Source organism: Diceros bicornis, chromosome 36, assembly GCF_020826845.1.
Source record: "Diceros bicornis minor isolate mBicDic1 chromosome 36, mDicBic1.mat.cur, whole genome shotgun sequence".
Classification (NCBI taxonomy): Eukaryota; Metazoa; Chordata; class Mammalia; order Perissodactyla; family Rhinocerotidae; genus Diceros; species Diceros bicornis.
Genome location: NC_080775.1, coordinates 30435183 through 30451484, shown reverse-complemented (window position 1 = coordinate 30451484; position 16302 = coordinate 30435183). Strand labels below are relative to the sequence as shown.

Below are 16302 nucleotides of genomic sequence, written 5' to 3'. Positions count from 1 at the left end.
AGAAATATCTTCGTTTAATAATAATTAGAGACTATTTAAGTATGTAGTATGATATACCTTGTATACTTTTACATGTGCTCCTCTCTTTATTTTCTTTAAAAGTGACTGCGTTCAATATGCCAGGTATTTCCATTTTGAAATCTTATTCTTTTGTCTTTATTTGAGTTGTGTGCAGGACAGCGGGGAGAGAACATTTGTCAATTCTAAAGTTTGTATTTTATTCACTAGATGGTACTGAATTTTTTTTTAACGCATACTGGATTTTTTAGCAGAGAAATATAAAGAAGGGAAGGGAAAAGGCCCAGAATCTTAACACTCACATAACCATTCAGCACAGTACACAATGAAAACTTCAAGCCTCACTCCCCTGTTTCCTAGTCCCTATCCCCAAAGAAAACCACTATTAAATTTCTTATGATTCATTTCAGAAAAATTTGTTTTATAGCACAGGCAATTCAAATTAGCAGAAGTTCCTTATCACCATTTTAGGCATTAACTGCCACATCTCCACCAAATCTTTCACCAAAATTGCTAAGTTAAAATTCGAACCTTTTTTTTTTTCCCACAGTCATCTGTTTATTTAAGGTAAAGCTATAAGCCAAAAAGTAAAGGAGGAAACAAAAGGAATTATGTAATCTTTAATTTTAGTAAGCATTCAGCAAATAGTCAAAGTTTGACTGTAATCTTACCTTAAGTCTAATCAGTGTTTATAATTATATCTCTATATCTAGTTATTAATAGTCATAAGGATAAGTAGTTACAGAACTAACTTTTTAAACCTTCTTTTTTATAATTTCAGGTATAATTTGGGTGACTATAATGGAGAGATCATGTCTGAGGTTATGGCACAGAGACAGCCAATGAAACCTACTTATGCCATCCCCATCATCCCTATTACTAATAGCAGTCAATTTAAACATCAGGAAGCAATGGATGTGAAGGAGTTTAAAGTTAATAAGGTAATAAATGATAGTGGAGTGGTATTTTATCATTAGAATTAGAATGAACAAGAAAAATACATATAAACCCTACCATGAAATATGCTGCAAAACCAGCTTTTGATTCAAGACTGGCCTGTTGATACAATAGTAGAAATTGTAAAGAGAGATACCTTTTAGTTTAATATTTAATTAACTTTTCCCCAAAAACCAAAATGCCCTAAAACTTGATATAAATATTTAGCGTATTTACATAACCATGATACTTGCCATGATCTTTTTCTTCCCAACAAATATCATTTTTGCCTCTAATCTGTCTTGACTATTGCCTCCTCCACATCAAATTCATACCTCTCCTAGCCTTCGCTATCACCTGCGATACATATTTATAACATGTGCTGTATTCATTAGCTCAGTCACTCTTGCATCTGTATTTTATCTTTGTGTTTCTCATTTAATGATTTCATATCATTAGGCTCTAAAACTGTTCAAAATTCACCACTCCAGAAAGCCTTCATTGTTCAGCTAGCAAATCTTTACTACTATTTATTTTTAATACACCTCAGCATTATGGCTTTATTTTCTACTATGTTAACAATTATCTGAAGTTTGTTTTGTGTATATGTGAAATCATTTTCATTATTGTTTTCCCTATATTGATTTGTTAATTCTTTAGAATAAAGATTAGATGTCCCTTTTTTTTAATTCTCTTGTAGAATTTTCATAGAAAATTAAGAAAAAGATACAAGACTAGCAGTAAATACTAATTGCAGTTATAGGGTTTTAGAAGTTAGAGAAATTCTAGTCTCTTCTTTTACTTTAGTTGAAACAAAGTACTTTTGAGATTATATTTAGGCTGTAGGAACATATTCATGTTTTCACAGAGACCAACCTCCAAGACTTTACAATATAAGATGACAAAACATCAGAGTCTTGTATCTCTTATGAGTATGAATGCCTTCATTATAGTGGTAAACTTTTTAAAAGTTCCCCAAAACTGCAGGTTTGTTGAACATGGTTTCGAGTTTTAGTAGTGTTTTATTAATTCATGACTTTATTACAGCAAGATAAAGCTGATCTTATCCGACCTAAACGTAAATATGAAAAGAAGCCCAAAGTCTTACCATCGTCTGCTGCTGCTACTCCTCAACAGACGAGTCCTGCTGCACTGCCAGTCTTTAATGCTAAAGATTTAAATCAGTATGACTTTCCCAGCTCAGACGAAGAACCTCTCTCCCAGGTAAGTATAAGAATTTCTCTGTGAATGTAGAGAAGGAATGTAGGAAGTCACATGTTTTGACTGACTTCATTTTATTTAAAGGTCTTGTCTGGCTCTTCAGAAGCTGAGGAAGAGAATGACCCCGATGGTCCTTTTGCTTTCCGTAGGAAGGCAGGCTGTCAGTACTATGCTGTAAGTTTCAGGCTCTCTTTTAAAATAACAAACTGTTTATCTTTGACAGAATAAAATAATTTGGTTTTTTTTTTTTAAGCCTCACTTAGACCAGACTGGCAACTGGCCTTGGACTAGTCCTAAAGATGGAGGATTAGGGGATGTACGATATAGATACTGCTTAACTACCCTCACCGTACCCCAAAGGTGTATTGGATTTGCACGAAGACGGGTTGGGCGCGGAGGAAGGTAAGGTATTTTCTGTATTCCTGGCACAGGGAAATTTTAGACAGTAGGGTAGTCAAATCTCAAGTTTAAAATGAAATAATCCTTCTGAATAGCTCATTTTCTTCCCATTTGGCATTCTTCACTGATTTTTTGACTGAAATACTTTGTCACTTTGTTACCTGGTTCTTATACAACCATAGCTTTTAACGCTTAACTAATGGACCTCTAATGGATCTGCTTTTCTTCCCAAGGTTGAAAACCTCAGATATCTGTATTGTCAGGGATAGAATTCTGAGAAAAGCCAGCAGATGAAGACAAGTGTAAATCATCATTGCATAAATCATGTTAGATTAAAGGAACTACAAAAAACCACCAGGCCCCAGTGACCTAGTGGTTAAGTTTGGCACACTCGCTTCAGCGGCCCTGGTTCAGTTCCCAGGCACGGACCTACACCACTCGTCTGTCAGTGGCCATGCTGTGGCAGCAGCTCACATACAAAAAGAGGAAGATTGGCAACAGATGTCAGCTCAGAGCGAATCTTCCTCAGCAAAAAAAAAAAAAAAAAAAAAAAAAGTGTCAAGAGTTCTGGGAGATATTGGGGGAAAGGATTAAATAGGCTAAGAAATGTATATCTAGTATACTGAGTTGTTTTACTCTTCAGTGATAAGGCTCGAGTTTCCATGCATGATCTGATCTTGATATCCCAGTTTGTCAGGATCTAATCAGTCTTCTTCCTTTGTTTAAACTTGATAGCACTACTTCATACTCTAGATTCCTTTATGTGAGAAGTTGTGTGGGGGGCAGGAAGGAATTGCAGAATGTGTAAAATTGAAGAAAAATTTATTCATATATAATGTGAAATATCAAGCTGTTTTCAGGAAGAAACCCAAGGGTATAACTTATAATAAATTAATGGCTTATACATATGTTTCTTCATTTTTGAATCTTAATTGCAGTTTTTATCACTTAAATGTTATCTTGGAATTATCTAGGCACTAAAATACATTTTATTTAGTGCTTTTGCCCCCATCATTACATTGACGTCAATAGTAGTGAAAATTCTATGTTGACTATATTTTAGTCAACACTCGCATTAATCAGTGTTTGCATTTAAGACGGAATCATTTATAAAGTTTATATAAATAACATAAAAATATATCCTCTGGAGTAGTGGCTCTCCAATATTTTGTCTATAAGAAATTTTAATGATATAAAATACCCTAAGGATCACATATCTTTTACTGCTTTTCTCCTACTCCCCTCCAACCTCCCTAAAAATAAAGTTTTTGCTTAAATAGAGAACAGGTATGTTAGCAACATCTTATAAAGTGTTTTGTTGCTTTGTAATACAGGTGAAAATCTTTGATTGAAAAACAGTTTGAAAAGAAAAATACTCTTATATGATATCAGTAACTTATACTGGTACACCAACCATGGAACTGTTAGAGGACTCTTGCTATTTGTAAAATAAATACTATACCTTATTCTTTAAATTGGATTACTCTGTTCTTTAATTGGATCACTATAAAGTAAAAGAAAGAAACTTTATCAGAAGTTGAGATTTTAGCCTATAGAACCAAATACTGAAATAATCAAATTTATAACTTATAAATATTCAGTATGAGATAGCTTTGTGGGAGTTGGGAGGAAAAAGAAAAACCTTTTTTATATAGTTTTATATAGTTTTTGAATAGCTATTTTACACACCTGCCTTGTTTTTCATAGGGTCTTACTGGACAGAGCTCACTCAGACTATGACAGTGTGTTTCGCCATCTGGATTTGGACATGCTTTCCTCACCGCAACATTCTCCAGTCAATCAGTTTGCCAATACCTCAGAAACAAATACCTCGGACAAATCTTTCTCTAAAGACCTCAGTCAGATACTAGTCAATATCAAATCATGTAGATGGCGGCATTTTAGGCCTCGGACACCATCCCTACATGACAGTGACAATGATGAACTCTCCTGTAGAAAATTGTATAGGAGTATAAATCGAACAGGAACAGCACAACCTGGGACCCAGACATGCAGTACCTCTACGCAAAGTAAAAGTGGCAGTGGTTCAGCACACTTTGGTACGTTTATTTGTTACGATGTACATTTCTGCAGAAGTGTCAGGTTCATCAATTTTTTGAATACGTGATCTATTATATTACAGCTAAAAGTTCTTTTCTTTCAAAATAGTAAAAGAAAAAAACAGCCTAGGTTTAAAGTATTTATTTGAATCCTGTTTGTACGTGTGTCTTCATTTAAACATGCCCACATACAAAGATGGTTTATTACTCTTTAATGTATGATATTTGTTTCCTGGGTTCGCTCCATGAACCACAAGATTCAGCAATTATCTTTCAAATGATATGAGAAGAAAATGGACCATAAATTGTTACTGTTTTATGCTTGGACACTTATCTAGTCTTTACTTAGCTTAAAAGTAGACCAACAGGTCAATAGATATGCAAAGCCCTATCTGCTGACACAGTAATTCAGAATAATTTATAAGAGAAACTAATATTTCAGAGAAGAGTATTTAAGTTAAGGGATTATTTTAATAATTTTAGAAACATTTTCAGATAATATCTACTTTAGCATTATGGCTACAAGGTGAAATGTGTCTAAAATAAATACTCAAAATATTCCTAAAATTTTTGCTTTCTATTTTAAAGCATAAATTTGTGTTATTTGAGGCATGTAGATTATAGAAATTCACTGTTAAAATTATGTTACTGCAGATTTTTCTAAAGATAATTTAAATATAGATTTTTGAAAAGACTCTTTCAAAAAGTTATTTATTCTGCCCCCTAATCATCTGGTAAGGCTGCTGGCCTCGTGGCGTAGTGGTTAAGTTCCGCCCCCTCCACTGCGGCAGCCTGGGTTCGCAGGTTTGGATCCTGGGTGCGGACCTACACCACTTGTCAGACACGCTGTGGCAGCGACCCACATATAAAGTGGAGGAAAATAGGCACAGATGTTAGCTCAGGGCTAATCTTCTCAGCAAAAAAACATAAATAAATAAAAATTAGAAAATTAAAAAAATAAACTTTCTAATAAATACGGAAATATGCTTCTTATTCTTAAAGACCTCCAGAAAAGGTTCCATAAACTAATTTACTTTGTGGTTAAATAAAAAGTACTTCTATGAAATGGAAGTCTTTCATCTTGTAAGAATAATCACATTTCAGAAATCAATTAGAAATATAATCTAAATTATTCTGAGGACTAACAGGTTGTATATAATCCCACTAATTTCAGAGTGTGTCTCATGAAGAGTCAGTTTCTCTCTGCTTTTATAGTTCTAAAAATCAAGATGAAGAATTTTTCAGTATGAAAGAGCAGTATATATAGTGTGAGTGTAGAGATTTTAAAAGTATAAACTTGTAACGTATTTTTCCCAATGAAGATTTTTAAGCTGTATAAAATTTTTGAGACTTCTCGTAGAAAATTGGCATGTTCTCTCAATCCCCATCTTCCCCACCTCTTAAAATAGAGAAGTTGAATTGTGTAACTATCATAAGGATCTTATAATGATCTTTTTTTGCATAAATTGTTTTGCAGTACTACTTACATAAGCACTGATATTGTAAAACTTACTTGATTTATGTTTGCCAAAGAATATGAAAAGGTAAATATTGAACAGTAGTATTACCAACAGTTTAGCTGAATAAAACTTTAGTAACTGTGTAATTTTCTTTTTAATCATTTCTCTCCCCTAAAATGTGATACAACTTTTAAAAAATGGGTTTATCAATTTTTTTTCTGTTGCAATTGTTTTCATTTTTCCCTTAAGTTTACTAGGTCTTCCTGCCTACCTAGAGAATAGATGCCTACAGATTGCTATAGGGTAATGCTTTATTCTTTTATATTTGTGAGTATTCCAGAAACTGAAAGCTTTTCTCTTTATGCTGTATAAAGTGTATTATAGTGGGGTCATGTCATATGTACATTTAACTTAAATGAATTCAACTGTAAGCCCCAGGAGAAAAAAAAAGTTAACAGTTCAAATGTTATACAGGATTCTAAATACAATTCTATTAAAAGGATGTATTCTCCAGAGTGGGCCACTCTGGGAATGGGAGAGGCGAATCTGTTGTTCCTCTTGCAGCCTCAGTGCCTGCATTGCCGCTTCATCCACAGCTTAAGCATCTCAGTCAGTGTAATTGTAGTTTTAAGGATAGGTTTTTTTCATATAGCATGGTCCCCAAATATAAACCAAACTACCTCCTCTGGTACTCAACCACAGAAACTTGGATCGAGTCTGCTGTCAGCGGAAAAACTGGCTGTGTTGGGCTTTTGGAAAGAGATGAGTCTCCATCATGGTACACTCTAAAGGAATTTTCAAGGCTTAATTTTTACTGTGCTGACTTCAGAACTTAACCATTATATGAGATACAAGTCAGTTGATACACTTGCCCGCTGCTTAAGCCAAATGCTTGGGTTTTGATTGCCATTTTTAATGATTCTCTCATTGTTTTAAAAATGAATATTTATACCTATGCTGTGACATAGTGGTGTCCTCTGAACTGATTGTCCCTTTTCTAAATAATCATCTATAAGGGCTTATTTGTTCTCATTTCCAAATAGAAAATTCTAAATGAGGATATCAGGAGCCTATTATTTTTAGTAAAGGGCATGAGCTTGAACACACCAGCTTTTGTAACCTCTGTTTTAACTATTCAGAATCTTTTTTGTTTGCTTCTAGTCTTGGCCATTTTGCGTAGTTGTGTGGCCAGTGGGATCGCCTGGTTAGTCAGGTATCAGGTGTCTGGTTAGTCAGGTGCTGGAATGCTTGGTCCTCTGGATACGATACAGCAGAATGACAGTGTTGAGGAATTTGGGAAGACTGACTATATATGTATTTAGAATTTCTAGGACTAGGCTTTAGTACTTAAGGATAATTTGTGTATTTTTAATAATATTTGGTTAATGTGTGATTTAGACAGTTTCCAAATACAGTTTTCTAATTTTTTTTAATCTATAAAGGCACCTGTGAAAATTTAGTATTTATTCAATGACTAGGTATTCATTTGCAAGTTTTTGAGTTTGGGGGATATCAAATGTCAGAATTAATACTTTTTTCCATTAATTAGTACAATAATTAATACTTTTGTTTTCTTTGAAAGGACTGTATATAATTCAGAAAGACCAAAAACAGAAAAGTGATTTTAAAACCACCATTATGTTCAGGATTTGAATTCCTAGTTCCCAATGAAATTTCATCAGCATTCTAAGTCATTTTTCTAAACTCACATATCTGCGCTAAAGATTTGGTTTATTTTCCTAAGTGAATAGGAAATAGCAGCTAGAATTATATGTATTAAGTCTCAATATCTTGTAGCTTACTTAGTACAATTTACTTCAGTTTGTAACATCAAATTTTAATCTTAACCTGTAGCAAAGGGACTCTAGATTTAAGCACTGAATATTTTCATTGTTAAAGTCTTTAGGACCTTAATCCTTATCTGAATGTTTTTCAAGATTCAGCAGTATATCCTTTGCAGAGGCTGGAGTGGCACCCATAGTAAAATACATGAATAGTTCTACAGTTGTGTAGTGAAGTGCAAGCATATTCACACTAAGTGGAATATCTGACCACAAATAATCGCGTGTTAAGTCATTTGCAGCCAAATGAATTCAGGTTTAGTCATGTTTTGCCATCACATGAGTCACAACAAACTTTTGTTTTCCGATTGCATTTCTGGATGACGGATAGGTGCTCATGAACCTCAAAACTCAATTCAAGCTTACTGATTAGAGGATCATACTTTAATACTGTATGGAGTCATTTCATTTCATATTTATTTCTTTCAAGTTACCTTTTTTCCTTTATTAAAATAACTTTCTGCCTGTCTACTGCTCAAAGAAATTTCTAATTGAGGGGTGTCTTTTAAAATAGGTTTTGGGTTTGTTGGGGTTTTTTTTAAAACAAAATATATATTTTGGTAATCTAGAATCCATCTTCTCAAACTGAATTTTCAAATTGTTTATTTTTCCTAAGTACCTGTCTGTCACCCTCCTCACCCCCACTTCCTTGATCATTGGTCTGCTCCAGTTACAGGAATGTGACCTACAGGGCAGCATCCTGACCCATAGGCCCTTCCAGGTGCTGGGGTACTGCACGATAGTTTCCCTGCATAAGAAGTGGACTCGTAAAACCTTAGATTATGTCATCTCAATTCCTATCCGAGAAATTGTTAGAAGATACTAAAACAACAGTATTTTTTGATCTCTGCGTAGACGCTTCTTGAGAGGGCAAACTCAACAGCTTTCTAGATCTGGTTATTCTGCAGTTGAGAATCTTGTTTAGAAAGTTTGTCCATATATTGAACCAAAGCTGCCTCCTTCCCGTTTAAATCTGCAGGTTCCCATTTTGTCTTTGGAAGCATACTGAGGAAGTGTCCTTGCTCTCCAACATCACAGTGTCCTTCAAATATGTGACATCCTGTCATGCTCCTTCCCTGTTCTCAGCTTTTAATCATGTCCCTCATGTGACTCCTCTCCCCCTCCTAGGCTCCTGTTGGCCAGGTGCTCTATATATGCGATTTTTTTTAAAGCACTTGATTCACGCTGTTGGTATATAAAAAGTTGGATTATTTCTTATAAATAATATTAAATCTAAAACAAACTTTTGTCTATTTCTTTTTAATATTTAAAATGTCATTGGTTTCAGGGTGGGTTTTTTTTTTCCCCTCCTTCCACTACTAAATATCTTTGTGACCTTAGATGAAAGTTTCTTCATCTCTAGTATGAGGTTGTAGGAGGAGATCACCAAGAATCCCTCCTGATCTAAAATTTTTTGGTTCTGTGAAATGATTCTGATTTTCATATTTTGGACAGAGGTTTGGTACTCTGTTCACAAAACCATCTTGTCCATGTTTCTGTGAATTGCAAACTTGACTGCCACGCTATATCTGGAAGTAGACATACAACCTAAAAACTTTCTACCTTGATAGAGATTTAGGGAAATATGATCATTTTTGTTTATTTCCACTTAGCATTTGGTTAGACTTTAAATTATAATAGTGTCCGAGGTCTTCTTGGTTTTCCATATAAATAATAATGTAATGCCCAGTTCAGATTGTATTTGCCCAAATTTACTACCTTGCCTCTGTCCAGTCTTTCCTATTTATTCATACAGGCTTTTGGATTGGAATTTTATTTCTCAGAAGAAATATAAAATCTTAGCATCTCATGGCTGAAAAGGACTTTAATGATCACCTAATTTAATCTCTTTCATATTTTAGCTGAACATACTGAGCCCCAAAAGGTTAAGTAACTTGCCCAGATATACTCAGCTAGTTATGATAGAGCTGAGAACTAAAAAAATCATGATCTCTTGGCTCCTAGACCCATGGTTTTTATTACTATCACTTCCAGCTTATCTGTTCCTCGGTACATGTCTTCTAGATCATTTATCAAAAATGTCCTGGGAAAATTTTGTAACTAGACTCTAGAGTATAGAGCTATGTAAGAAATAGGCTAACATGGTAATCTAAAATCTTGAGGATGGGGCCAGCCCGGTGGCATAGTGGTTAAGTTTGTGTGCTTGGCCCAGTTCAGTGGCCCAGGGTTCACAGGTTCAGATCCCAGGTGTGGACCTACGCACCACTTATCAAGCCATGCTGTGGCAGGCATCCCATATATAAAGTAGAGGAAGATGGGCACAAATGTTAGCTCAGGGCCAATCTTCCTCAGCAAAAAAAAACAAAAAACAAAAAAACAAAAAACCAACTTTAAAATATTGATGAGTGTTAGTGTTCTAAAATTTTGGTTGCATTTTTATTTCTAAATCTGTATTAGGAGGAAGTTAACATTTGTTAAAAAGTGAAATTCACAAGACCCTCAGAGACCAAGGATTAAAATGTTGATTTAAATAGGGCAAAAATATTTGGAACCTTTATTCAAATTGATTTCTGGTTTATTATTGCTAAATTTTTTATAAAACACACCAGCAAAGTTCTACAAAAGAATATTTTCAGGGGCCGGCCCGGTGGCGCAAGCGGTTAAGTGCGCGCGCTCCGCTGCGGCGGCCCGGGGTTCGCTGGTTCGGATCCCGGGCGTGCACCGAAGTACTGCTTGGTAAGCCATGCTGTGGCGGCGTCCCATATAAAGTGGAGGAAGATAGGCACCGATGTTAGCCCAGGGCCGTCTTCCTCAGCAAAAAAAGAGGAGGATTGGCGGATGTTAGCTCAGGGCTGATCTCCTCACAAAAAAAAAAAAAAAAAAAAAAAAAAAGAATATTTTCATGCCTGTAAGTGGAGTTTTGTATATAGGTCTTCAGTGAATGCTAAATTATTATTTTTCTAGATATGTAATGACCTGACCTTCCAGAAATGATCCTTTTTTAAAAAATTTACTTATCATCCCCTACTAGGAAGTTTAAGACTTAGACAACTCACTCAAACTTAGGAAATTAAAGTGTAAATCTCAAAAACATTAGCAAAACTATCTAATAAGTTTTGAATCTTTAGGTTTAAACAATTGTTTTTTATGGATTTTTTAAGCATAAAGATAAATATTATGTTAATTATAAACATTCTTTTAGGGCAGCATTAATTTTTGTAGTTTTTCTTCAAGGTCTGATTCAACACATTTCTGTTGTATGGAAATGGTCATGTTGACAGTTACTTTTTGTCAATGTTTAGAGATCATCCTGTTATCAGTAGTAGTCTTCTTGTAGAATTCAGATCTGAGGATTTACAATCATCGTAGGAAAAGAAACTGATCAAAGGACAGATAGCAACTAAACAGATTTATAACACACAAAATAAGAAAATCAGTAGTAGAATTTTTCCAACAAGAAATTATTTTTTTGCCCTTGTAGCCCAAGAACTTAGTTTTAGCTCAAGTATAAGAGCCTGTGTAGACACTAATAACTCCTGAGGTTTTCTTGACTAGTATTTCATGGTTTTCTGATCCATTCAAAATACAGTAGAATTTCTGCTGAAACATTTTGAAGTTGTACTAGATAGAAGCTGTATCCTGGGAGATAAAGATCCTTCATGTCTTATAAGTGGAAATTATAAAACTTGATGAAGTGATATTCTAACTTAAATTATCAAAATGCAGTTAAAGATAACAACTTAGGTGACAGTATTTTGAACAAATTAAACTAAGATTGAGGAAATTTGCATGATTTATAGATTCCCTAGTACCCAGGGATGCATGATAACTTTTTTTTGTTTTGAAATAATTCTTACCCAAACATCACAGGCTTCTTAAAGAAGCCTTTAAAGTGAGACGTTGTGATTGTATGTACCTTTTTTTTCCCTTTTTTTAATTGGCAAAAAGAAAAAGGTTTCCTTTTTAAAAACTGCACACACTTTTTTGGGGGGAAATAAATGAACATTTTTTTGTTTGTTTTTTTTAGAACTGAGCTCTCCATAGACAAACATAAGTAGCATAACACAGTGTCTTTCCTCAGACATCATTCTGTACAGTAAATCAACATAAACAACTCCGTTCTTATTGACTGGATTTTTTCCAGGTGGGTTAATTGGGTGGGGAAGATTAATTAACCTTAACATTTGGAGCCTCTTTTCTTCCTGTTAAACTTAAAGGGTGGGATCTTTTTTTTTAAAAAAAAAAAAAAAGGTAATAAGCCAACAACCTTATTTCATATAGAGAGAATGTTTGTAATGACTGAAATTAAAAATATATGGAACGGTTAGTATTTATACACAGAACAGAATGCATTGGGACAGCAATATTAGTAAACTAGAAACCAAATGGTAATGATAGATTTCTTCTCAAGCTCAGTGCAAAGTTCAATTCCAAATATGTGGATTAAAAAAGCTGATATTACCTTTTTACACTGTCTAGCACAAGTGTCACAGCTTAGAAAAATAATGCTTCTGAAACTTGGCAAGTGAGCAGTTCTCTTTCCTGTGTTTGACTCAGGAAGTTTAATTTTGCTTTTCTTTAAACTCATGCCACTGTTGTTAAATGTGGTTGTAAAAATGCTGAAATTTTCACTTGAAAGTAATCTTTAGCAGGATTGTGAATTTTGCATAGATTTTTTTTTTTAATGCTGAAATTTGTTTTAGTATTGTAAGATGTATATGATTTCTGTACATTTTTGTAAAATGTTCCTTCATTTTATGTTCAGCATTTACAGCCGAACAATACCAGCAACATCAACAGCAACTGGCATTAATGCAGAAACAGCAGCTTGCACAAATTCAACAACAGCAAGCAAATAGTAATTCCTCCACCAACACTTCACAGGTGAGGGATTTGTCTGTCTTATGATTATCCCTCATTGTTTCCCACCAGAGTTCATCTCTAATTACCAACTGTTGTCATAGAACCTTGCATCTAACCAGCAGAAAAGTGGCTTTCGCCTGAATCTACATCATAGCCATTCTATACAGGGTTTAGAAAGAACATTACAGGTGAGTATGGAAGCTGTTGCCTCTGCTCCCTATTTTAAAAAGTAAAACTTAAAAGCCTAGTTAAGTGAAACGGAGACCCTGTCTTCAAGTCTGACCTGTAGTCTGTGAATGTACCTCTTTAATATATAACCTTACTCAGCTCATTATCATGGGTATTTTAATTATTATTAAAATTGATTAAAATTATCATACTAAAATAACCTCTTTTACTATTAAAAGAAATCACTTTTAAACCTAAGGCATGATAAATGTTTGCCATTTAAACACATTTAAGGCTTCAAGACTGAGATTTGAGTCTCTAAGCATCTTGGAGGAAAAATTCATTTAAAAAATTCAAGGGGCCTCTTAATTTCTAGGCTAGGTTATGATATGATATTTTGTTACTTCCATTCTAAAGGGATGGTTATTTTACTATCCTAAAGGTGCCTTTGGCTATTTGTGTATATATATATGTAAGTCAGGCGAAAGAAATTTACACACACATTTATTCATTACATGTATTTGCAAAACACTGAAATGTTTCTCTAGCATATTTCTTGCTCAACACTTTGTGTTGGAGGTTTACTATTTCCACATTATACAAGGTTTATTTTGGTAATTGACTTGTCCATATTATATATTGTCACATATGAAGATCAAAATTCTTAGTCATTGAGTTATAAGATTACTTGAACATTCCTCAAATTTCTGACTGTCAAAAGAGATGAAGATATTTCAGTGGTTTGCCACTTTCATTTAATTCAGAATGATTTTGGTATACCTGTGTAGCTTTAATATTAATTTGAGTCTAAGTGATGCTGATTAGATTTGTTTTGTATTTTCGTTTTAGGGTTTTGTTTCCAAGACTTTGGATTCTGCTAGTGCTCAATTTGCTGCTTCTGCTTTGGTGACATCAGAACAACTGATGGGATTCAAGATGAAGGATGATGTGGTGCTTGGAATTGGGGTGAATGGCGTCCTTCCAGCCTCAGGTAAAGATGAAGACTTTTAAATTGTTTTGATAGTATTCATAACATATATCTGTAATAAACAGCAATGTTGCACGTTGTTTAGATGCTTCTTTCTTTTTCTCTAGGAGTATACAAGGGCTTACACCTCAGTAGTAATACACCAACAGCACTTGTTCATACAAGTCCGTCAACGGCAGGTTCACCTTTGTTACAGCCTTCAAACATGACACAGACTTCAAGTTCCCACAGTGCACTGAGTCATCAAGTAACTGCTGCCAATTCTGCAACAACTCAGGTTCTGATTGGGAACAACATTCGATTAACTGTACCTTCGTCAGTTGCCACTGTAAACTCTATTGCCCCCATAAATGCACGACATATACCTAGGACTTTAAGTGCTGTTCCATCATCTGCCTTAAAGCTGGCTGCCGCAGCAAACTGTCAAGTTTCCAAGGTTCCGTCTTCATCCTCTGTAGATTCAGTTCCAAGGTGAGCAGTTATTTTAAGCCTAAAGTGTTTGAAAAATAAGAGATCTAACTTAAATTCTCTGACATTGCTCTCTACTTATTTGTGAGGTGTTTTTTTTTTTGCTCTTTTCCTTATATGCATTAAAAATGTATAGATGAGAATTCCTTATTTATTCAAGAACTAAACAGATAAATGTGATTCAATATATAAGATTTGAATATCACTTTCGTAGTATAATAGCTTATACTGCTCTCATTTTTCTTATACCTTTGGATGGAAGGAGTTCTCTTTAGAATGTTTCTTTTTTTATGATTTCTTTCACAGCTTCTCGTGTAGACAGAAGTGATAGAATCCACCATGGCTAGTATGCTGAGCTGCTCTTGATAATGTAAATAACGTAAAGGTTTATGGTGTTCATGGCAGGTCAACTCTTAATCAAACCATTATTGTCATGCTAACTTGTCGCCTTGGGTTTCAATAGATGGTTGAGAATGTTTGTTGAGGCTCTGTTCTGTTTTAAATATTAATGGTAATTACAGTCCTGCTGTTTACAAAGTCCTTCTGTTATGGAGGAAACAAAAAGAGAAAGACAGAGTTTTTAATTTAGTTAGAAGATAAGCATAAAAGTATGAAAAGTTAAATAATGCTGAGGGCCGGCCCAGTGGCGTAGTGGTTAAGTTCACGCACTCTGCTTCGGTGGCCCGGGGTTCGAGGGTTTGGATCCCAGGCATGGACTTACATACCACTCATGTTGTGGTGGCATCCCACATACAAAATAGAGGAAGATGGGCACAGATGTTAGCTCAAGGACGGTCTTCCTCACCAAAAAAAAAAAAAAAAAAGTTAATGTTAATTGTAAATAATAGGTGAAAGTTGTTCTAGAGGTATCATGAAGCATTATATGCTTGCCAAATTAATTGTATAGGTTGTGGCTATAGTTTCAGTATAAGGAGAAAGCTTTTCACACCAGGGATATTCTGGGAGTGTTCTGCAAAATAAGAACAGATTTGATCTTGGTTGGGCAGAGAAGAGGAAGAGAGAGAGTAAGGGAAATATGTGTTCAGAAGTTAACAAGTAAATTAGTTTGTCTAGAGGTTTGGGAAGGTTAGTAATTGAAGTTGGAATGGTAGGAGGAGGCCAGACTTGGAACATCTTGGATGCCAGACTGATATTTAGACTTCCTTGGCTGTGTGACCGAGAGAGAGGAGCAGCGTTTGTAGCAACAGACTGTAGCCTATTGTTTCCAAACCCACGCATCCTTGTCTGCTTCTGAACTTTTAATAGTCGTTGTCTGCTCAATGCTAATTCATTCTTATTAGTATTCTGGGTCTAGTCATAGCTAATCAATCAATTATGGTTCTTAAATATAAAATACATAGTTTTCATTGCTATAGAATTGTATAACCATGGAACACTCACAGTTATGGTAAACTTGTATATCACTTATTTTGGTCCCTCTGTGTTAAAGATGAGGAAACTAAGATCCAGAGAAGTTTGCTGACTTCTCCAAGCACACTTAGCAGTCTGGGTGCTAGAACAACTCAGACCCTGCTCTTCTGAAAGTTGCCAGCCCGGTAGCTGTCCTGCTCAACTCCATGTATAGGACGCTGACTTAAAGTCCTGACATGAGTGAACCTCAGTCACATTTGTTCCTTTTTCTAAACTCTTGTGAAAGGTTTAATAGAGGAGAAATTGAAACTATAACTAAAGCTTAGGAATTCTTTATGTGTTTTTAATATCTAGGTCACTTGGGTGCTGCTCCAATTTTGTTGGTAATTTATAGTTAACCATGGAATTTATAGTGGACATAAGCCTGACTTCTGGTCGTATATTCCTGATAATAAACTATAAAGGTGCATAGTCCTCTATTTGCTATCTTGTCCCAAAAGAGTCATATTTCTTCCTATTATTAAAAATATTTAAGCTTTTTATTGGGA

At 34.7% G+C, this 16302-nt stretch overlaps 1 protein-coding gene across 5 annotated transcripts in view; it reads left to right on the top strand.

Annotated features, from left to right (window-relative positions):
• Window positions 1-16302, top strand: part of EPC1 (enhancer of polycomb homolog 1) — a 93692-nt gene that overhangs the window by 76940 nt on the left and 450 nt on the right. For 3 of the 5 annotated variants that reach the window (XM_058532739.1, XM_058532735.1, XM_058532736.1), the window contains exons 6-14: window positions 800-959; window positions 2002-2178; window positions 2260-2349; window positions 2429-2577; window positions 4282-4634; window positions 12662-12780; window positions 12861-12947; window positions 13777-13918; window positions 14023-14386. In XM_058532739.1, coding sequence (XP_058388722.1) covers window positions 800-959; window positions 2002-2178; window positions 2260-2349; window positions 2429-2577; window positions 4282-4634; window positions 12662-12780; window positions 12861-12947; window positions 13777-13918; window positions 14023-14386 — 1641 coding nt within the window. The remainder of the gene's footprint in view (window positions 1-799; window positions 960-2001; window positions 2179-2259; window positions 2350-2428; window positions 2578-4281; window positions 4635-12661; window positions 12781-12860; window positions 12948-13776; window positions 13919-14022; window positions 14387-16302) is intronic. The other 2 variants (XM_058532737.1, XM_058532738.1) reach the window with 1 other exon arrangement.